This window comes from Lontra canadensis, unplaced genomic scaffold (genome assembly GCF_010015895.1).
Source record: "Lontra canadensis isolate GAN:19392208 unplaced genomic scaffold, GSC_riverotter_1.0 scaffold26, whole genome shotgun sequence".
Classification (NCBI taxonomy): Eukaryota; Metazoa; Chordata; class Mammalia; order Carnivora; family Mustelidae; genus Lontra; species Lontra canadensis.
The window spans coordinates 3,706,235-3,728,305 of NW_022631020.1; the positions used below are offsets into that span (position 1 = coordinate 3,706,235).

At 44.9% G+C, this 22,071-nt stretch overlaps 1 protein-coding gene across 1 annotated transcript in view; it reads left to right on the forward strand.

Moving 5' to 3' along the window:
• The window catches only part of ABCC4 (ATP binding cassette subfamily C member 4), a 244,285-nt gene that overhangs the window by 151,496 nt on the left and 70,718 nt on the right, over window positions 1–22,071 (forward strand). The window contains exon 20 of the mRNA XM_032864151.1: window positions 5,912–5,991. Within this exon, the coding sequence (XP_032720042.1) occupies window positions 5,912–5,991 (80 nt within the window). The remainder of the gene's footprint in view (window positions 1–5,911; window positions 5,992–22,071) is intronic.

Here is a 22,071-nt window from a genome sequence, read left to right on the forward strand (position 1 = left end):
ACCTTGCTGGTTTCCCACTGATGGTTTCCTAATTCCTGCTGCTCTATTTCATGCCATTCTTTGAGCAGCTACCATGTCGATGACCTGTTCTGATGGCGAAGGTGATGGACACGGGGAACTCCCAAGCTTGCATAGCTCCTGTCCTTAGGCTGAACTGGTTTGTGTAGAATGACACAGAAACTCCGTGCTCATGCTATCTCCCTCCTGCCAACACTGTGATTTTTCAGCCTGGTGACCATCTCTGGCACCCACTGAACATCCTTTCCCTTCAGTCAGATTTTCCCCATCATGTTGCATTGTCTCTGGAAGGTACAGGTCTGTCCTCTCTGCCCTTTTGGAGAGACTGTCTCCTCTACTGGACGGGCTGTTTGGATCGAGATCCTACTTATCACTAGGACAGTGATTCTTTCACTTGTCCTCCCTTCCACACTCCACCTCCCCTCACAACCTGGCCCAGACCCAGCATTCCTGGCTTCTGACTCTGCAGGGCTATCAAACCAGTGGCCCCATTCATAGCAAAAGAGTTAGGTTCTAGAACCTTCCATGAAGCTAAACATGAGCATGTAAAAAGAAGTTCCTAATATCCAAGAGTTGATGAAACACATCTACTTTCACCCTTTCAGTCAGGTGTGTTGTGGCCTGATGGGGTTGTTTGTGCTGCTGCCGAAGACCACTTCTATGCTAAAGAATGGGACTCGGAAGGAAGGAATTATTGATACACTGTAGCATAGATGGACCTCGGAAATGCTGGACTAAATGAAAGAATTCAGACATGAGGGACCACGTACCATTTGATTCCTTTTTAATGAAATGTCCCCAAAAGGGCAAAGAAAGTAGATTAGTGGTTGCCTGAGGCTAACTAAGAGTGGGAACAGGAAGTCACTATAAACGACATGAGGCATCTTACTGGGGGAACAAAAATGTCCTAACACTGATTTTTGGTGATGGTTATACCACTTGAAATGGGGTGAATATTACATGATACAAAGTATTTGCCTCAATAAAAATATACTTCAATATTTGATGATATGTAAACATACTTCCTTTTTTGTTTAAAAAAGAAAAAGCATAGGGTCTACACTCGACATGGGAGCTTCCAAGTTTCACGTTATAGTTTATTTTAAGGAAGTGGAGGAATCCTACGGATGAGAGACGTGTCAGAATTCTCTTGACAGGTGATTGACTCCAGCTCAGACTGTAGACCCTGTTGTTAAAGTAAGATCGCTTACAGATTTGTATTTTGACCAGAAGTTCGATGACCTCTTTCCTGGAACCCTGTCTTGTGGACAGAAAAGTTAGGAGACCCTGGTTGGTTCTCTGGTGGTGTGGACTCCAAATGAGGTCTCTCTCTGTCTCTCTCCCTGCCTCCCCTTTGTTCCCAGCCTTATTCCCTTCTCCATGTCTGTCCTTTCTTTTCTTTTCCTTCCTTCCTTCCTTCCTTCCTTCCTTCCTTCCTTCCTTCCTTCCTCTTTCTTTCTTTTCTTTTCTTTTCTTTTCTTTTCTTTTCTTCCTTTCTTTCTCTCTCTCTCTCTTTCTTTCTTTCTTTCAAGATTTCATTTATTTGAGAGAGAGTATGAGTGAGCACACAAGCAGGGGGCAGGCAGAGGGAGAGAATCCTCAAGCAGACCACTTGTGGAGCATGGAGCCGGACACGGGGCTCGATCCTAGGACCCTGAGATCATGATCTGAGCCAAAATTGGAGGCTTAACCAACTGAGCCATCCCAGTGACCCCCCCCAACTTTACTTTCTTACAAAAGTAATACATAGTCACTCTAGAAAAAAGCATTGATAAAAAAACAATTAAAATTGCACACAATACATTATAGACTTTATTTCAGACTAAATGTTCAGGTTCCTCCATCTCACTTGCCAGATAACCCGCACTGAAGATCTTTGATGCATACATCCCTAGAATTTCTGGGTTGTAAGGAACGCGTTCTTAAAGTTGTTTGTACACATCGCCCAGTTGTTCCCTGAAATCTAGCTGTGCAGTGTGGGTTTTCATTCCATGTGAGTCTAAAACATGATCTGGCCACCATAGCTGACTGTCGTGGTCGGTCTCATGATCAGCTATCTGTCCTGTGCAGGAGAGGGGTGATGGTGTTGCGACTCTACCCCGAGGTAATCAAACGAGGCCTGGGCTGTTGACTTTAATCCCAGACACAAGGCATTCACTGAGACCGGCCACCTGAGTCTGGGCAGGAGGCAGTGGCCTAGATGGGACGCTGTGCCTCAGGAGGGATAATTGAGGCACCAAGGGCTAACGGTATGTGAGCAGTCTGGGAAGGATATGATTAACTTTCTTCAAGCATTTGATGGGCTGTCATGTCAAGAGGAATTAGATTCACTCCGTGTGGTTATAAAAACAGGATAAGCACAGGGTTGCCTGTTCTAGGTAGGCAAGATTCGGTTTGATGTCGGAAAGCTCTGCCTAACAGAATAGTGTGGAAATGGATTGGGCTCCCCCTGTTCATGGTGAATCCCCCTTCCCTCTACGTCCCAGGGGTCGATCCAGCAGGGCCAAATGCCGTTTGGATGAAGAGGCATGGCGTGTGTGTGATGGGAAGTCGTCATGGATTTGATTTGAGGGCCTTTGAGAAAAGTTAATAACGAGGCCGTGAACTTGAAATTTGTCCCTTTAGTTGTTTCTTGGAGTGAGGAAGTAACTTATTGACTCTCCTAATGTCACATTTTCTATACTCTGCCTCTTGCTGAAGGAGAGTTTAGGTTTTGACCGTCTTTGACGTCCAGCTCAGTTACTGTAGTGGCCGTGTGGGAAGATGGTTTTTCTCATTTTTTTGTGTGTTTTTGTTTTTGTTTTTCTCTTTTTGTTTGTGTTTTACTGTTTGCCAACCATGGGTCTCTCTGGATCTACATTTGGAGGAAGGTACAAGGGGTAGTTATCACGTATCATTCATCTCTGTGTAGCTTTTTCACCTTTAAAAAAAAAAAAAAGGGCGCCTGGGTGGCTCAGTTGGTTAGTTAAGCGACTGCCTTCGGCTCAGGTCATGATCCTGGAGTCCTGGGATCGAGCCCCACATCAGGCTCCCTGCTTGACAGGAAGTTTGCTTCTCCCGCTGACCTCTCTCCTCTCATGCTCTCTCTCTCATTCCCTCTCTCTCTCTCTCAAATAATAAACAAAAACTTTTTAAAAAATACCAAAAAACCCAAAACTTGAATATTGGTTTCTGTGTTATTTAAGCTGAGCTATATTCTACAGCGCTCTGAATCCTGACTATGTTGAAAAGTTGGGCTTTTTCATTGAAGAAATAATAAGTGTTTAAACTATGTCTTTTAACATCTTTAAAAAAAAATTATTTATTTATTCATGAGAGACAGAGGCAGAGGGAGAAGCAGGCTTCCCATGGAGCAGGGAGCCGGATGCGGTACTCGATCCCGGGACTCTGGGATCATGACCTGAGCTGAAGGCAGTTAACTGACTCAGCCGCCAGGCGACCCTCTTTTAACAGTTTTAAATGTATTTTTTCCTCATTTTGATATTGATACTTCTGGAAGGTCAAAAATAGCCAGGTAGTTTACAAAATCCGTTAGAATATGTGGGAAGTTGCCCGACTGATTTTCATGTTTCTAAAGCATGAGTGATTAAATGATCACCTAACCTTTGGCCCCTTGAAGTGTGGTCATCACTTGGTGTCCCAGGTGATGTCACAGCAGAGGACATCACCTGGGAGCCTGGTAGAAATGCAGATCTCAAGCTCCAGCTGAAATCTCCCGAATGTGCGTTTTCACGGGTTGACCTTCTGAGGGTGCTGGTAGACGGGCTTTCCCGAGAGACCGGCTTCAGGTCCTGTGGGCCACAGTGGTTATCTCACCTTGCTGTTTTGTTTTACCATGCCTGGCACTGTGACTAGGTTCTTTCTCATGCATGAGCCCAGGTAATCCTCAGAATCACCCTCTCAAGGAGGTATTATTAGAGTCTCCGAGAAGCTGTCACCCGGCCTGCCAAAAGTGTCACTGTAAGAAGACCGGTTCTGGAGTCTGTATCTCCTGAACCTGAGTCAGAGACGTGGAGGCCCAGGTTGTCATGCTGTGGCCTGGCCAAGCGCGGAAGCTTCCATTCGCTCCCAACTCTTCACCCCGGGTGACCCTGCGCATCCGGCAATAGCTCAGCTCCTTGCCACTGGCCTTTCATGGGCCGGTCGTGGTCCAGTCATGGCCCCGTTGTGGCCCAGTCGTGGCTTGGTATGGAGGGCCCCAGGAGGAAGTCACTTCTGACAGACATTGGGAAGAGTGTGTAGAGGACCCATATCTTACCTACAGGCTGTCTTCCAGAAGCTTCCATTACAGAAGAAGTTCAGAGGCCTAGACAAACACATTTCTCCAGAGTTGTGTGTACCAAAATAAACTGTGTATGTGTAACTTCAGTTTCTGTGAATTCTGTCTTTTAAAAGACTAGATATTTATTATAGATCTGTTCTCACTTTCCAATTCTGAAGCCTTTAGGATATACTATTCTTATGGATTCTGAGGAGGGAGATACAAGGAGTAATAAATGATCTTTCTTTTTAAAAATTAACATGTATTCTTTGTTTTAGGGGTGTAGGTCTGTGATTCATCAGTTTTTGTTTTTGTGGGTTTTTTTTTTTAAGTTTTTTCTTTATTTATTTGAGAGAGAGAGGCATAAGCCGGGGAAGGGCAGAGGGAGCCGGAGAAGCAGGCTCCCCTCTGAGCAGGGAACCCCATGGGGGCTCAATCTTAGACTCTGGGATCATGACCTGAGCTGAAACCGACTGAGCCACCCAGGTGCCCCTGTGATTGATCAGTCTTCTATAATAACCAGTGCTCATTACAACATGATTTTTTAAAAAAGATTTTATTTATTTGAGAGTGATTGAGTGTGCAAGCACATGCAGGAGCAACAGTGGGGGAGGGGCGGGGGGAGAGGGAGAAGCAAGCTCCCCACTGAGCAGGGACTCCATGTAGGTTTCTATCTCATGACCTGAACCGAAGGTTGACACCTAACTGGCTGAGCCACCCAGGCACCTCAGAAAATGATCTTTAATCATTAAGTCATATTTTTGTTTTTCCGCCTGCATTCCTCTGGTCGTGGTGGATTTTTAAGAATGAGTCTATTTGGGGCGCCTGACTGGCTCAGTGGGTTAAGCCGCTGCCTTCGGCTCAGGTCATGATCTCAGGGTCCTGGGATCGAGCCCCGCATCAGGCTCTCTGCTCAGCGGGGAGCCTGCTTCCTCCTCTCTCTCTGCCTGCCTCTCTGCCTGCTTGTGGTCTCTCTCTGTCAAATAAATAAATAAAAATCTAAAAGGAAAAAAAAAAAAAAGAATGAGTCTGTTTGTCATACTCGCTTGTACCTCAGAAGATAACGACTTATCACCCCAGTAGTAAACTCACAACTCGGGAATGGCAGGATTCCAAAATTTTTCAAAATGGGAGGTTCCGTGAACCATCCTGGGGGCGGGGTAGAGAGGTTATAATTACATTTATTTAATAAGTACCACATAGTAAAATCTGATAACCAAAGCAAAATTCGTATAACAATTGTGGTCAATTTATGTATTTTGTATTTGTTTGTTTACCAACTCAGCCTCTGGGCAGGTGGGCACCTGAGAAGGCATAGGAAAGGAGAGAACATTCTAAAATCCACCAGCCCTTCCTGATACTGCCAGAAGACATCTTTCCCCCCTCCATTTTATTAAAAATCAGGACCGAATTTGAGCTCCCTGCCCACCACCCTTTGGTGGTATTTTTGTTTCTCTTTAGGTATCATCCCATTTTCTTTTTCTTTACCACTGACATGGGCTTATTTTGTATGAATGTGTAGTAGATTAAATACATATGCATTTAAAATATTGTTTTGATTTGTCCATGAACTGTTTCTCTTAAAGGGCCTATCTTGGGAAATGAGTAATTTCTCATATCCTGTTCTTGCAGGAAGAATTTTAAATCGTTTCTCCAAAGACATTGGGCACATGGATGACTTGCTACCCCTGACATTTCTAGATTTCTTCCAGGTAAGGTCACAGTGATGCCAAGTTCTCGAATGGAAAACTGTAGTTCCTGTTCTTTCAAGTCCTTTCCATGGGGGCCGAGGGTGGGCCTCTTGGCTTGACGATGTCATGTTATCTTAGTAAAGGCCGTGTTTGTAAGAGAAAGGTGTGGTTCTGATTCGGAGACTAAGTTAACATGAGTAATACCTCATGTGTAGGAGTGGCTACACAGTCTTGTCAAGGTTGGTTCGAAGCAGCTACATGCTTGGTAAGTGCTTCTCTATCTGCCTGCCAGGTATCTGGCACTAACGTCCCTTTACCGTGAGCACATTTCATAATATAGAAACAATCACCTCTCACGGAAAGATAGCTCAGATTAACTAAATTATGCATTGTATTACCACAAAGGACAAATATTTACTGCACCATTTGGGGGGATAAAACCAGGCGGGGTTACTAACAAAGAAAAGATTAGTAATAATAAGGTGAAAATAATACTTTGTTAGCAAGGACAATAGGGAGCGGTTACTGCAGATACAAACCCTTTAGAGGCAAGTACATTTAAGCCAATAATTTGAGTACAGGATCAAAGTCATCTCTGAAAATGTCTTTTTTGTTTTTCTAGGCAGCTTTTCTTCACACGTTGATGGCTCTAAGTCTTAAGGGGTGTGTGTGTGTGTGTGTGTGTGTGTGTGTGAGTGTGAGAAACCCAACAATCCCACAAGTACCTTCCACAGAGCATTTGTTTTGTCTGTGAACTTGAAGTTCTGAGAAACAATATTGGGTCATCTCATGCCTCATCTGCTCACTCAGTATTGCTGCACATGTGGGATGACTTTCCTGCTGTTTAATTCTGTCTACTTTTCAGCGGTTCAGGCTGGAGGCCTTTCTTCTTCATTTCCAAGTGGGCTTTTTTTTTTAAATGACACGCATTCATCAACAGCTGTACATATTCTAAGCTCACCGCTGCCGTTGCTAACACTTCTTGAATTGGGTTTCACTCCCCCTGAGTAATCACGAACTCCTTGTAAGGCCAGGATGTCGAAATGCTGCCACTGGGGTCTGCAATCATGGCCTCATCCTGATGGTTGCTCCCCGCCCTCCCCCACTTTTGTTCAATGCCCAGATGTAGTTCAAATCAAAACGTAGGGACTTTTCTGGAGCCGTTGTTATAAAAAGAGCCAGAATTACTTAATTTGGAAAATTAGCTATGTTATAAAAGTCACTAATAAGCCTGAAATGACCACAGGCATTTCTGTGAGTCACTCAGAAATGCAGCCGTGAGTATGTGACTGCAGACAGTGCGGCCCACAGGTGAAGGCGTGCACTGTTACCAACGTGAACCAAATGGAGACTCGAAGTCAGAGTGCTCTTATTGCAAAGATCTCTGCTTTTCTGTTCCTCTTCTGCAAACTTAATTTTAATTCTTTGCTAAAACAGGATCACATTTTCCCAGTGATGGTTAATGACACTGAGAAGACTTGTGGGAAGGTTCTTTTTCTTGCCAAGTGTAAGTTAGGCAGAGGTTGAGTTTCCAAAGCTGGCTGGCCCACTGTGTGCTTGGCACATAGTCAGCCCTCCTAATCAGAATCTACCCATCTACTTTTGCATGATGGTTGGAGGCACAGGGATAGACGCTGCCTGAGTTCATTCTAAAACATTCTCAGCTGCCCGAGGAGAGAAAATTCTAGTCTCTCTGTACTTCTCTTTCACTGAGAGACAAGGGCCTTTTTATTACCTGCTCACTTAATCTTGGTGAGACTTACCACCGGTAGTCCCAATTAGCTGATGTCTTGACTCTAATAGCCGAGGTAAATCTCGAAGTTATTGTCTCCAAGAAAGGAGTTTTGTCTCAAGGATAACTCAGTTATCAATTATGATAAAGATCTATTGTCACTTGTTTTGTTTGCAGGTGTCTTTAATAAGGCTTCTCATAATCCCTCCAGGAAGAAATATTTTCTCCTTTTAAAAATAGTATTAGCTACATAGAAAAGCTCTGATCCTTGCCATTGTTGTTGGTTCTTTGAGGGACACTTCCCAACAGTCGTTGTTTAAATGGTTGTCAGGAGGAATCAAGGGAAACTTCATAAACAATGCCGTAACTGGTTCATCTTACTTGGTGTGTAGAAGCCTTTCCCCGGAGGATTTGCTTGCAATGAGCAGGCTTTTGACGGAGGTATCACTGGGATCATTTTGAAGTATTTGGTCCTCTTGGCTATATTAGAATGAAGATTTTTATTAAAGCCACAAAAATGAATTTAACCTGCCCTCAAATAAAGGACAACAAAAATTAAAATGTAAATTGATTTTTTTTTTTTAAGTTGGATAGGACCCTGTTAAGGCTAAAAGCAACCCGTTGGTGTTCTGGGACTCTTCATGGAATCATGTAAACTTAAAATAAACACTATTATGGTAAGCACATAGAATGAAAACTAATTTTCCAAATCAAATACATTATATTCAATTCATTTTCCCCAATCAACCAAATGTTTAAAACCTGTTAGTTATAACAGCAATCTTCTGGAAATTAATTAGAAGCCTATTAGCTCTGCTAGCTGAGCCGAATGAAGAGGGTTGCTTGTTACATTTCTAAACAGGCTCCTGAGTTAAAGCAAAGCAAGGTCAAAATGACAATCAGCTTCACTCACCTCATGGCTTTGCTTAAGTAGAGCTGGGTTTTCTTTGCCTTTTTATTGGGGGTGGGGTGGGTGGGTGTTAGTTTTTTACAAGAAATTTTACCCACTTGGACTCAGTCCTCTCATACATTTAAGAGTTTTAATGAGTCCGGGAAAACATGCAGGTATCATGAATGTTACGTATGTGAATAGGAGCACCTTCCCCAATACATGGGGAACCGAGACGGGAATCGTTTTCAGACCTTGCATCCAGCTCCTGAGCCCCCCTCAAGAGTTGTGTCGGCCCCTTTCCGTATCGAGCTAGTAGAAGCTTTCCTTGTTGCCTCGGTTTCTGGTGTCAACAGCAAAACCTGCTGCTGCCATCGGGGGGGGGGGGCAAACATTCTGTCTCACGTCCGATTTTTTTTGGGTGAGCTCACTCTGACTCCAGCAGCAACTCCTGTGCTCAGAGAAGCTCCCAGAACTTGAGTCTTTCCAAATGGAACAGGTGAGTTTAATTGAAACAGTTGGGTTTTATAAAGGACCGGGGATTCCCTTGTCGTGAAGTTACCTTTGGTGTGACCATGAGCAGATGTGGTCCTTCCCAATCTACACATCCTTTACATCTAGCGTTCTTGAGCTAGAAAGAACTTGGCAGGATTCCTGTAGAAACAAATGGAATGCAAACCGAAATCCAAAGCTTAGAGACCTTCCTGAAGGGGGGTGGGGTTACATTTTCCACTTACCAGAATATTCAAATTAAGGCCATCATGTGTGATTTGTTTGTTTGTTTTGTTTTTCCTTACTAAAGAGATGCCTGTGGTCATGTGTTTTGGGGACAGTGAAAATCAAATAGATATAGAAATAATGTGATTACATTGATCCATGTGAACTTTTTAATCCAGATTATGCACGTTTGATTGCTTTTTCTGTAAGACGGTCATGGTTTTGTAAGTAAGATTCAGAAACCTGAACCATTGGGTTAGAACTTAATTGTTTTTCCGATTGAGTCTGATGCTGAGAAATTTGAGGAGAGACCTGAGATCAGAACCTTCCATCGGAGCCATGATTCCTGGAGGTGGTAATACCCTGTAGAAGCGAGTCAGAAATCAGGGACAGATTTGATTATTTGTCAACTAAATGATTGGGATGAGAACATTCCGGCCAGATATGCTGGCCGGGTAGAGGGTGTTTACCTAACTCTGTCCCTTGAACTTCAACAAGAGATTTGTATGTGCCTAAATATTTATGGCTTTTTTTGTTGTTTTGTGTTGTTTTTGGATCATTAGCTATTCCTAATCCTGCTCATGGGAGACTGTGACACGGCAGATTTTGAAAATGTGTCTCGTATTTTCTATTGTCCTGAGTGAGAGTGAGAAATCCCATAGAGCAGTGGAGCTCGAGTGTGGGTTTTGGGAACTGGTGCTCACCCAGGTGCAGAGCAAGTAGTGAATGAAGAGAGACCAATTTTTGACCAGCGAGGCGTTTTTGGAAGGCTGCGCCAGAAGGGAGGGAAATTTCTGAATATATCCTCGGAAATAAATAATTTATACAGTACAGAATAACAACAGTCTGCAGGTTACCTCAGGGTTGCCCTGGGCTTATCAGATAAGTTAGCCAGTGGCTGGCGGTGCACCTTTGTCTTATCAGTGATGTTCAGACACGTTTTGTTTATTTGCTTTCACAAAAATCGGAACAGCATCGGGTGTTAACGATAGTTTTAAAACCGAGTCATCTATCAAGCTGGGATCTCGTTCTTCACGTGTTAGGACTAAATTTCTCTATGAAAATAGGGATGGGAATACAAATAGTATCATGATTTTCCTCTGGGCTTCAGACATGAGAAATCGATGGGAAGGGAATCTTTGAATAAGACTTTGGCCCTCAAAACATGATGTATTTGGGCAAACAAACAAAAACGTAGACACAGTAATTAAAATTCACATTTTTAAGTGTGTGGCTGACTTCCTACTACCGTGGCCCAAATCCCAGCAGCCTAAATCTCATCTTTTAATTTTCTCAAAGCAATGATTGGTGTAATTAATAAAGGTATCATGCAGATGTAATATTTGTAATGTTTTAATGACATTTAAGTTTTAAGGGATGGTTAAAATGAATTTTAATGATTAATTTTAATTACGCTGGTATATTTCTCCTATCTGTGCAGATCTGTTGTTTGTGAATACATTTGCAACTAGAAATATCATGGAAAATCCTGAAATTTCTCCCAAAAGGGAGACATTGTTTTTATAATGTACCTGCAGTGTGTAGACTTGTAGTTTTACCAGCATTTCTCATTCTGATAACATGTCTTTGTGTTGCTTTTCCCACCCCATCTTTTATTAAACTCCCACCGTGTGCTGGGATGAGGGATGGGAGATGGAGATTTTGTCTTCTTTCGTTTGACCAAACGCTGTATCTTTTAGGCACCCTGCTGGACTTGGTTGTGGAGTCGAATGACATTTAATTCCCAATCTTCCTTGAGGCTCACTCTCTTGGGAGAGACAGAAGGTCAGCCGTGATCATACCGTGTGACATTATAAAAGGAGGGAGACTGGATGGGAGAACGGCTGAGGCTCTAGTGGGAGAGAAGTCTGCTTTCCTGTCCCCATCTGCCATTTTTTGTTCCCTTATCTTGAGGACATTCTGGGACTTCCCACTGGAGGCATCCTACGGGCGGTTGGGAGTGTGAGCCCTGGTGTTTGAGAGACCTGGGATGAGCGTAGAGCCTGCATCTTCTTCCCGGAGTAGGTGGTCATTGATGGTGGGAAGATGGATAAGATTGCCCAGAGAGAGTGAAGCATTTTTAGGGGCCAAGATCTAGAACTTTAAAGAAGTCTTGATACTGAAAGAGAAAGCTGAGGGAAGAGAAGGCAAGCAGAGGAGACCTGGAAAGAACAGCAAGGAAGACAGGAGGAGAGTCGGGGCTGCAAAAGCAAAGGAAGACAGGTGTGTGAAAGGTGGAGCGGAGGTGAGGACGCAGACAGCTGTCGGTTGGATTTGACGATGGGGGTCCGGTGAGCAGCCGGTGCAGGTTTTGGGTAGAAGGAGTCCAGGCTGCAGAGGCCAAGAGTCAGAGTGGAGGCATTTGGGTTGAGAGCAAGCAGTTGGGATAAGAGCAACTTGTTCTTTGGAGGAGTTTGCTCAGTATGTCCCTGGGTGGTTTGGGTTTTATAGCTTGTGTTTCTGGGGCATTGTGGGGGGGTGGTATATCTCCCCCCGAAATCCCACTGATAACCAGGGGTTAGAGTCGAGGTCCTGAGAGACACTGGTAAGTAGGACGCCCTCATGGATCTCCTCCAGCCCTCGCCCCGCCCCCGGGAGAGGGAGTCTTCCAGAAATTCATCACTTGCCAAGTTTGGGACACTAATTTTGCAGAGTGCCCCAGAGGAAGTCCTGGGAGGCAAGGTGCTTAGCTTTGTTTTCAAGAATAAAGTCGGTGCCAAGTGAATTCAGCTTCTAACGATTCTGTTCATCCTTGGTGTATCTGGCAAACCTTGAAGGATACTTGGTCATTTTAATACTTTTTATTACTTTAAAGCGTTCATTCCGTACCCTTTTCTGCAGCGGACTCCTTCTCATTCCTTTCAGTGAGAGCTTAGATCGTTTATTTAACATTTCGTAATTATAAAAGAGACCCACCTTTTATTATTTCTTTGTTTCTTCCGTCTTCGCCTCATGAATACAGCGGTGCATAGTTTAACCTGTCCATGATCCTCTGAGATCAGCAGATACCTTTGTTCTTCGCGTTCAAGTGCCAGTCTCTTTGCTTATGCTTGTTTGAACTTAATTTGTTTTCTTCTCTGAACCAGAGACTCTAGTCTGTCCTAGAAGGCTGGGACCATTCAAGGGACAAGAGGATTCCGTCTTCCTACCGGACCGGCTCTCCCCACCAGGGGAACCGGGACTCACACCCTTTCCTCACCACGGCAGCCCTCTCCTAGAATAGATGTCTAAATGGTTTGTCGTGTTTTGTTTACCAGTGATATGTATTACAAAGGAGCTCAGGCCGAGAGAGTAAAATTCAGATTTCTCAGCCCTTAAATTTAATCTCTCTACAGCTTCTGGAAAGGAACTTGACGTGCCTGCTGGGCGGACCACTGAGGCTCTTCTCTGTGTTCCACACCCCCCTTTGGCCCAATCCCCAATGGCCCCCCTCTTCCTTCTTCAAGGATCAGCAGAAGTCTCTCTTCCCGTTAGTGAAACTTGGGCACGCTATTCTGCAATAAAACCATCCCTGTGCCCTATGCCAAGGCCATGTCAACCTCATTTCCAGTCAGGCGGTAACTTACTGAACACTTCCTATGTACCAGGTGCTTTTCCTAGGATTTGGGTGTACAACCAGGCATTGGCTTCCAGGAATTTATGTATTTTGTATTTTTTAAAGATTTTGTTCACTTATTTGTCCGAGAGAACAAGAGAGCGAGCACAAACAGGGAAAACAGCAGGCAGAGGCAGAAGCAGGCTCCTTGCTGAATAGGAAGCCGGATGCGGGACTCGATCCCAGGACCCTGGGATCATGACCTGAGCCGAACGCAGACGCTGAACCAGCTGAGCCACCCGGGCGCCCCGGCTTTCAGCAATTTATATTCCAGGGCAGAAGACAGATGGGAAACGGGCACATTTATAAGGCAATTCCAGTCACTCCCTAATGCATTAGGAAAAGGAAAGCGTTTGCCAGTGACTTGCAGGAGGGCTTGAATGAAACATGGTGATGATCAAGGATGCGGTGACGTCTGAGTTTAAAAAAATAGGAAGGAAACAGCCATGCAGACGAGACCTGGACGCAGGTGGGTCGGGGAGTGTGCTCAGGGAAAGGAACAGGTGCAGGTTCCCAGGGAGAGGGAGGAGAGGGAAGGCGGAGCGGAGAGGAGAAATGGGAGGGAGGGAGCTTGAGGCCTGGGCAGAGCGGGACTGCGTAGGTTAAGGGCCTTAGCTTCTCTTCTGGACGCAGTGAGAAACCACTGGAATCTTTCATTTTTTTTTAAAGCATTTGTTTTGGAATTTTCTCTACTTTTTCTCCTCATATATTTTTTTTTAAAGATTTTATGTATTTATTTTTATTTGTCCGAGAGAGAGTGTGTGTGTGTGTGTGTGCACCCAAGCAGGCAGAGTGGCAGTCAGAGGCAGAGGGAGAAGCAGGCTCCCCTCCAAGCAAGGAGTCCTATGCGGGACTCGATCCCAGAACTCTGGGATCATGACCTGAGCCGAAGGCAGTGGTTTAACCCCCTGAGCCACCCAGGCATCCCCAATGGAATCTTTTAAACAGAGGAGGGACATGCTCACATTTCAGATGGGAAAAAATGTATATTTGACATGGATCATAGGGCTAAAAGAATTTTAAATGTTTTAAGTCCTCAGTATAAGCATAGTCCCTTCAAGGCTAGGCTCCGGGCTGTATGGCGGCCTCCCTTCCCCCACAGCGCAGCTTCGGAAACGGAGGCCGATCCGTACGTGGGGTTTCAGTCCTTAAAGACGAGAGCGCCGTGTTGCCCGTCCCGGGACAGGAAGGCGGGTCTCTGTGGTCAGCTCGGACCTCTCGTCTTTCCAACAACCTAACTGTTTCCAGCAGTGGCTCTCACGCACCGGGTTGCCCCCAGCTGAGTTAACGTGAAAAAATAAGGATGATGTAGGATTTTTTTTGCAAAGCTGAATTTTCTCAGTTTTTTTTCTTTTAGGATTTCTTGTTTTCTAAACACAGTGAGTGGCTCTCAGCCAGGAGGTCTGAAGTCACACGGAAGGTGACATGATAGTCTGCATTATAGCAGGCGGTAACCGTCATCCTAGCTGACGCTGAGTGACTTCCCCGTGGGTGCCAAGCCTCATTTCAAATCTTTTCTCTGTAGAATCTCCATTTTCTGGCAACTTGGGAGGTACCTACAGTTACTGGGCTAGTCTCACAGATGAGAGAAAGGAGACTTGTAATACATAAGGACATAATTTGTCCAGGGTCACACAGCTAGGAAGTGATCAGTTTGAAGCTTTTATTTGTATATATATATATATTTTCTTTTAAAGATTTTATTTATTTGACAGACGGAGATCACAAGCAGGCAGAGAGAGAGAGGGAAGCAGGCTCCCCGCTGGGCAGAGAGCCCAATGTGGGGCTCGATCCCAGGACCCTGAGATCATGACCTGAGCTGAAGGCAGAGGCTTTAACCCACTGAGCTACCCAGGTGCCCCTTATTTGTATATTTTTGAGTTCTATCTGCTCATGAGGGAGAAGCAGGGTGCCCCTTTCTGTGTTTCCATCTCAACAGAATATTCTCACTGAGGGAAATTCCAGGTAGAATCTCTAATGGTAATTAAATTATTTGTCATCTCATGCCTCTGTCTCCTCCCCGGCAAGTCAGAGAAGTGCTCGTATAACACAGCCCCATGGTATCTGAGATCGAAACCTTTTGCAATTGTGGTACTAGCCTTTTTTTTCCCTCCCCTTTAGAATTAAAGGTGGACAAATCAGTTTTCTTCTCCATAAATGCCTTTTGAAATGTGTGCTGGTTGTAAAGTCGAGACTAAGAACTTTAGAACTTTATTCCTTAGCTTACGATAAGCCTGATTTCAGGAGAAGTACAGGAGAAACTGTGACTTTTTTAGGCATGCGCACTAGGAGGTGGAAGGTACCACATTTACGCATATTTTGACACATGTTTGGGGTGTGATATGCACAACTCTGTAGTACTGTCATGTAAACAAGGGCAAATAATTGGGATGAGAACAAATGAACATTTCTTGAAGTTTTGTTGAAAAATAGAAACTTGGCTTTAAACCCATGAACGACAGCCGATTCTACACTGCACTGGTGATTAGAAATGCAATTCTTACACACAGGGGCACCAATATAGTACTTGGTAAACTTAAGCACTGGAAATAATATATGAACTGCATAAAATAGCTTTATCATTCGCATAACAAAAATAAACACTTCATGGTTTAATTAAAACGAATATCCAGGTAGCAGTTTAAATTTTGAGTACTAGGAAAAAGTATCAATAAAATACATTTTAAGGGCGCCTGGGTGGCTCAGTTGGCTAAGCGTCTGCCTTCGGCTCAGGTAATGAGCCCAGGGTCCTGGGATTGAGCCCCACATTGGGGTCCCTGCCCAGCAAGGAAGCCTGCTTCTCCCCCTCCCGCTCCCCCTGCTCGTGTGCTCTCTCTCTCTCGCTCACTCTCTCAAATAAATAAAATCTTAAAAAAAAGAAAAAGTTAAGATTTTATAATGGAGGCATTAACATTCTTTTCTGTGAAGATAGGAGTCTGATGTGCTTGAGTTCAGACAACAGAGCCTGTGAGTGTTTTATATGCGTGTGTGTGTGTGTGTGTCTGTACGTATAGAGGCATAAACACCTATGCCCTGTGAAGGAGCCATTACATCATTGATACGTAACCCTTCAAACCAAGTAGCTTGCTGCACCTCTTAAACTGGGTAAGGCAGGGAAAATAATGTTTGTGGCCGGAACAGAGGGTTTTATGTAGGGTTCTATGTGAAGCATGGTCTGCATTTGAAGATAATCTTGAAAACTTGTCTGAGGAATTTAGATTTGAACCTATGAACTGTCGGCCCCAGCCAAGGTCTTTGAGGAGGTTAAGTGGCTGCTCACCACATCATTTTAAGGGAAACAAGAATGTGTGGTGCCTCTTTCTTCTTGGAAAACGTTATTCCCATTTGGTGGATTTTACTGAAAATCAAGATGAATAGCGTGGTTTGTGCTCCCCAGGCACGGTGGCTGCCCCATGCATTGTGACCTTGGCCGCCTCTGTAAAGGATCTTAATGCTTCAGATTTCTCTCTCCTCTTTGCGGCCACTGTGTTTCATGATCTGACGCAGTCGATGAGGCCGTCTGTCGCCTTCAGGAGAATTAAGGGTGAAGTCAGTGAAATACGCACTGAGTGACGCCGGAAGTTAAGATATTGACTCTCAACCTGCCCTTGGCCCTCGCGAGGTAAATATTAGCCTTCCCTTGTTTTTTCATTCCTTCGCTAACAAGTGCTCTAGATCGGGCGGCAGAGCCCGCCCCCGTTCTTGGTGTTGAAGCCATTCCTCCATTCTCTGCTACCCCTGCATTTTGTGGGGCTCTCCATCCCTGCCGTAAACGATTTAGTGGCTGGCGGGCTCTGGTGTGCGCGTGCTCTCTGCTGCCTTCTTTGGCCTTATTGTCTTTCCCCCCAGAGTCTGCCCTGATTCTTCCTATACATGTTCCTGCTCCTTGCCCTTGTTGCTGTTTTATAATGACAGTAGGTGCTGTGTGAACTCATAAAGCAGGTGTGGTGAGTGGAGTGCTTTGGAAAGACTTAGTAAAGGCTTCACTAAAAAAAAATTTTTTTTTTTCCTAAGTATGGATAAGACAGCCCATCAGCGGGGCAGAGGGGGGTGGGGGGCCTTGGAGAAATACAGGAGGATTCTGTGTTAAGAACGTCACAGGTGTCTCGGGAGTCCTGGGTGCTGCATTACGGGGTGCTCGATGTAAGAAAGACTGTGAGACACTCCCATACCAGATCTGAATATGCTTTTAAATTAAACCAAAACTTTAAGATTTTGTATTATTTATTTCCTAGTTGGCCGACTGTTAGTTCAAATTGTAGCCCTTAAGGCATCTCTGTAACCCTCCCCGGGAAAGTGGACGGTGACATCCTGGGGATCCCTGAGCCTCTTGTGGGGAAAAGCTGACACCAAGGACAGGAAGCCAAGGAGAGAGCAGGAAGTTTGCAGAGATGCCAGAATGTGAAGTTTGAGATCTGGCATCAGAGGAGATGAAGATGGATAGGTACAGAGGAGGCAGATGACGGGGGACCTGCGTGTCCGGCTCAGGGATTTGGATTTGAGTATCGGTGGAAAGCCACAGAGAGGGAGAAGACACCATGATGCTGGGGAGTTTTGCCAACATAGGGGACAGGAAGAGGCACTGGTTTGGCCAACTCTCTTTCTGGGACATGTAGGTAGTGATGCTAAGCATGGCTGATGAAAACACTTGTTTCTGATTAGTGTGTCCACACTGCGGAAGAGTTGTCCCTGCCCCAAGTGATGTCCTTCCAAGGCCATATCCCAGTAGGGGGCGGTCATGAGTCAATGCCATTGTGTCCCCCAGCTCCTTAGCTACTGTGGATGTTGCCCCCTTGCCCAGCCAAATTCTAGTTGATGGCCAAGTCGGGACTGCTCACGATTCCAGAAGAAGAAGGAAGGCAGCATAAAAAGACAAATTTATGTATCTGTGTAATGTGATTTATACTTGAGGATAGAGGAACCCTGCAGTTGTTTTTTGTCATTGCTCTTGGCTCTCTAGGAAAAGCTTCTGTTCTAGTGGTGTGAGGGTTGAATGTGCTGCCGTAAACACGATTGTATGTTAATGGTATCATTTATGATGTAAACAGCTTTAAAATGTGGAGTGGGTGCATGGGAACCCCCATCCCCACCCCAGCCTGCCTTTCCACGTTTGACCCTAGCTCTGCCTCTTCCTGTCCCTGCCCTCAGAAAGCCACACATTTCTGATCTGTTAGATAGAGCCAGTGGTATTAGTTCACAAGGGTTGTTGTGAAGACAAAATGAAATCGTTTTAATAAATGTCCGAGCATAACATCTAAGTACACTTAAGCACTAAATAATGGGTAGTTCTTTTTAAAGCGCTGCCTGTCTTTTTAAGTAGGAGGAAGAGTTCGGTAATGGCGTTATGTGGCGTCAGAGGAATTGTCACAGGGTTGTGGGGCCCATGAATGTCACCACATGGGCCTGGATCACAGAGATTTCAAGTTCGAGCTCCCTGAAGATTTTAGTGACCGTTTTTACACGTAGACTCACGTGTTAATTCAAAAGGGACTATTGGACCCTACCTATTTCGTATTAGCAAACTTAAGGCAGTTTCTGGAAGGCCTCCCCCCTGCACCCCTCCCCACGCCCAGATAATATCTGAGTAAAGACACTCGGTTATTTAGAATTCATGACCTGAAGCAGCGATAACCTCTAAGAAGTCTCTCTACCAGCAAAACAATTCAAAAGGAAGGTAAGAGGCCGGAAGTTTGACTTAAGCATTTTAATTAAAAAAAACAAAACAAAACTGGGGCTTCTTGAGCATGTGAACTTGCACACAGCTGCCCTCAGCAAAATGCTGTGATTTATTGAGGAAAACTGAATTGCAAAACCTTTCTTCCCCACACACCCCTCATCCAAGAAAAGAAAAAAAAAAAAATCAACAGCTTGACTGAGCTTAAATAACTGACTTTTCATATCCTTTCATGGAGCACAAAGGGCTAATCCCGAGGCCACTTGAGCTACCAATGCAGGCAGTGGTGGGGACCACCACGGAACGTGTCATTCCCTCCTCACCACACACAAAACACATTGACTGCAGCTTTATGAAGTGAAAATGCCCCAGAAAAAAAGAAAATGTGAAGGAGGTGTCGGCAGTCATTTCTTTCCAGAGGGGGAACGCGGAAGAAAAAGCTGCTGCATCTGGATATTGAGAACAAAGCCAGCCTAAGACTTGGGCACAATAGGTTGGGTCACTTGCTTTTATAGACGCAAAAGAGTGGAACTGCCTTTCCTTGTCTCAGTACCGCTGACCCTTGCATGGCTTTGTGTAGGGATGTCAGGGAAAGTGTGTAGAAAGCATTCCAGCCTCTTTCACCGAACAATGACGTCGTCGTTTTGCGATTTCTATGGGGTGTTGACCCCATTCCCCGCTCCCGCCCTGAAATTCCCACTGGACAAAGAAGATGGTTCGTTAGGCTGCCTTGCCCTCATCTGGAAGATCTCTGTTTTACCGACTCTTTAAAAGTAAACCCCTCCATTTGAACGGAACCCACAGTGCCTTCATGCTTTTAAAAAATCAACCAAAAGCCCTTTAGCCGGAGCCACGGCAAGGATGGAAAATTCCAGGGAACGGGCCAGTCCCGGGGATCAGGAAGGATTCATGCAAACTGCCAGGCTGAAGTGGGTTTCCTTGCTAAGAGAGGGGAGAACTCTGGTGATCTGGGTTACTGGAAGTATCTGCAAGCACTTGACCTTTAGGTTTCTGAGATGGGGTGATGGGATTCGCACAAGCCCACTCCTGTGATTCCTTCACCTGTTTTGTTTTTTAAAGGAAGATGAGCCGGTCGGTATTTCCCCAGCCTGATGCTTTGTGAGCCCAATGAGAGAAGCATCAGCATCAGCATCCTGGCTGTTAATCCCCGGGGACCCTCCCAAGCTGGCAACGAGCATCCAATTTGTCTGTCCCAGCATGTGTGCTCCAATGATAATGCTTGTAGTTTATGAAAAAGCTAATTAAGACCTAAAGAAAAAAAAATAAGGATCTAATTTTCATCCTGCGTGGTGGTATTGCGCAGAGCGTAGAACTTGGTGGCATTGTTGGGTGATGTCTGTTGCAGAAGGGTGGGCACTCACTCCTGGGGCGCTCTCGCCAGGCCATCTTGCATCCCTTAGGGATGGCTAAATGGGCAGTTGTTGCTAGGGGGAGGCAAGTGGTGAAATATTTGCTGAGTTTGACGACCTCAAGAGTCTCCATATGCTGTTCTTGATCACGTTCCTTCAGTTCTAGCTACTTTGTGGGTTTTCAGGATAAGAGGAAGAGGAAAGGGGTGGGCTGGAGGACTGGCCTCAGTTGTAGTAAAAGTCTTGGCCTCACTGTTTTCTGTATGGGGCTCTCTCTCCAGTCTGCTGTGGAACATGATTCATGGTTGTCTGTATTGTCTTTGCTGGTGAGTTTCATGACTCACTTGTTTCTTGGAGCCCTTTCTGTGGGTTCATTGATTTGGTGTTCTCTGATCGGCATTTGCATTGAGTCACGAAGGAGATAAGAACATCTCTGGCCTTGAAGCTGAGGGCCAGGGCTCCACGGCAGATATGCGGACGCGGTATAGTGGCCATTTTTTGTCTGAGGCGCGCAGGCTGCTTACCAGTAGCCCTTGCCTGTGCCTTCCCCTTCCCTCCCCACAGGGCTCCCCAGGAAATCACCATGTGACATTATGGCTGTGTATTCACATGCTGCCAAAGCCTGCCTGAGCATGACAAAGGAATGGGAAAGGAATTCCTTGTCATAATCTCTCTTTTTTTTTAGTCTGTTGATATTTTTACTGAGGTATTGTTTATACACAATAGAATATTTTTTAATAGTTCAAGGAGTTGTTTTTTTTTAAGATTTTATTTATTGGAGAGAGAGAGCATGAAAGGGGGGAGAGTCAGAGGGAGAAGCAGACTCCCCGCTGAGCAGGCACCCCCCCCCCCCCACCGCCATGCAGGACTGGATCCTGGGACTGCAGGATCATGACCCAAGCCCAAGGCAAGTTGCTCAACCAACTGAACCACCCAGGCGCCCCTGTTTGAGGAGTTTTGATGATTGTGTGCCTCCCTGTGACAGACTATCTGAAATAAGATGTGGAACCTTCCCATCACCTCAGAATGTCTCTCTTACCCCTTTGTAGTTAATTCCCAGACTTCGCCACCCCCAACTCTCCTGGATTTCCCCTGACATGGAATCAGTATTCTTATTTTCAGGCTACGTACATGTAAACGGAATCAGTATAGTACGTGTTTTTCTGTGGCTGCCACCTTTTTTTCAGCATCTTTTTGCAACCCATCCCTGTTGCATGTCGCATGATTCATTTTTCTTTTCCTTGAGTGATAGTCCATTGAATGAAGATCTCACAATTTGTTTATTCCCTAGTTGACGAACATTTGGGTTGTTGACAGTTTTTAAACAATGAATCTTCCAACACGAGTGTTGACGTGGACATGTGTTTTCGTTTATTTTAGCTCAAATACCTAGAAAGGCTAGGTCATAAGGTCTGTGTGTATTAACATTAAAAAAAATTACCATGAAGGTTTTTGAAAATAGTTGCAACATTTTGTAGACTCGCCAGCTATATGGGACGGCTTAGGCTGTTCTACACCTTTGCAACAGTATTATCAGCCTTTTTGGTTTTGGCCTTTCTAGTAGAGATTAGTCTCATTGTGGTTTTAATTTGTACTTCCCTGATGATTAATGAATGATGCAGAGCTCCTTTTCATGCATGCTTGTTGGCCATTCAGATATCTTCTTTTATGATATATTGGTTCAGATCTCTTCCTGATTTTTTAAACTTTAAAAAACTCTTTTTCTTGTTGATTTATAGGAATTAATTAATTAATTAATTTATTTATTTATTGAGAGAGAGAGAGAGAGCGCGCGCGCACTCATGAGATTCCTGGGGTGGTGGGGAGGGGTAGAGGAAGAGGGAGAGAAAGAAAATCTTAAGCAGGGTCCATACCCAGAGTGCAGTCCTTAACGCGACTCCCTCCCTCAACCCTGAGATCATGACCTGAGCTGAAATCAAGAGTTGGACCTTTGGGGCGCCTGGGTGGCTCAGTGGGTTAAGCCGCTGCCTTCGGCTCGGGTCATGATCTCAGGGTCCTGGGATCGAGCCCCGCATCGGGCTCTCTGCTCTGCAGGGAGCCTGCTTCCTCCTCTCTCTCTGTCTGCTTGTGATCTCTCTCTGCCAAATAAATAAATAAAATCTT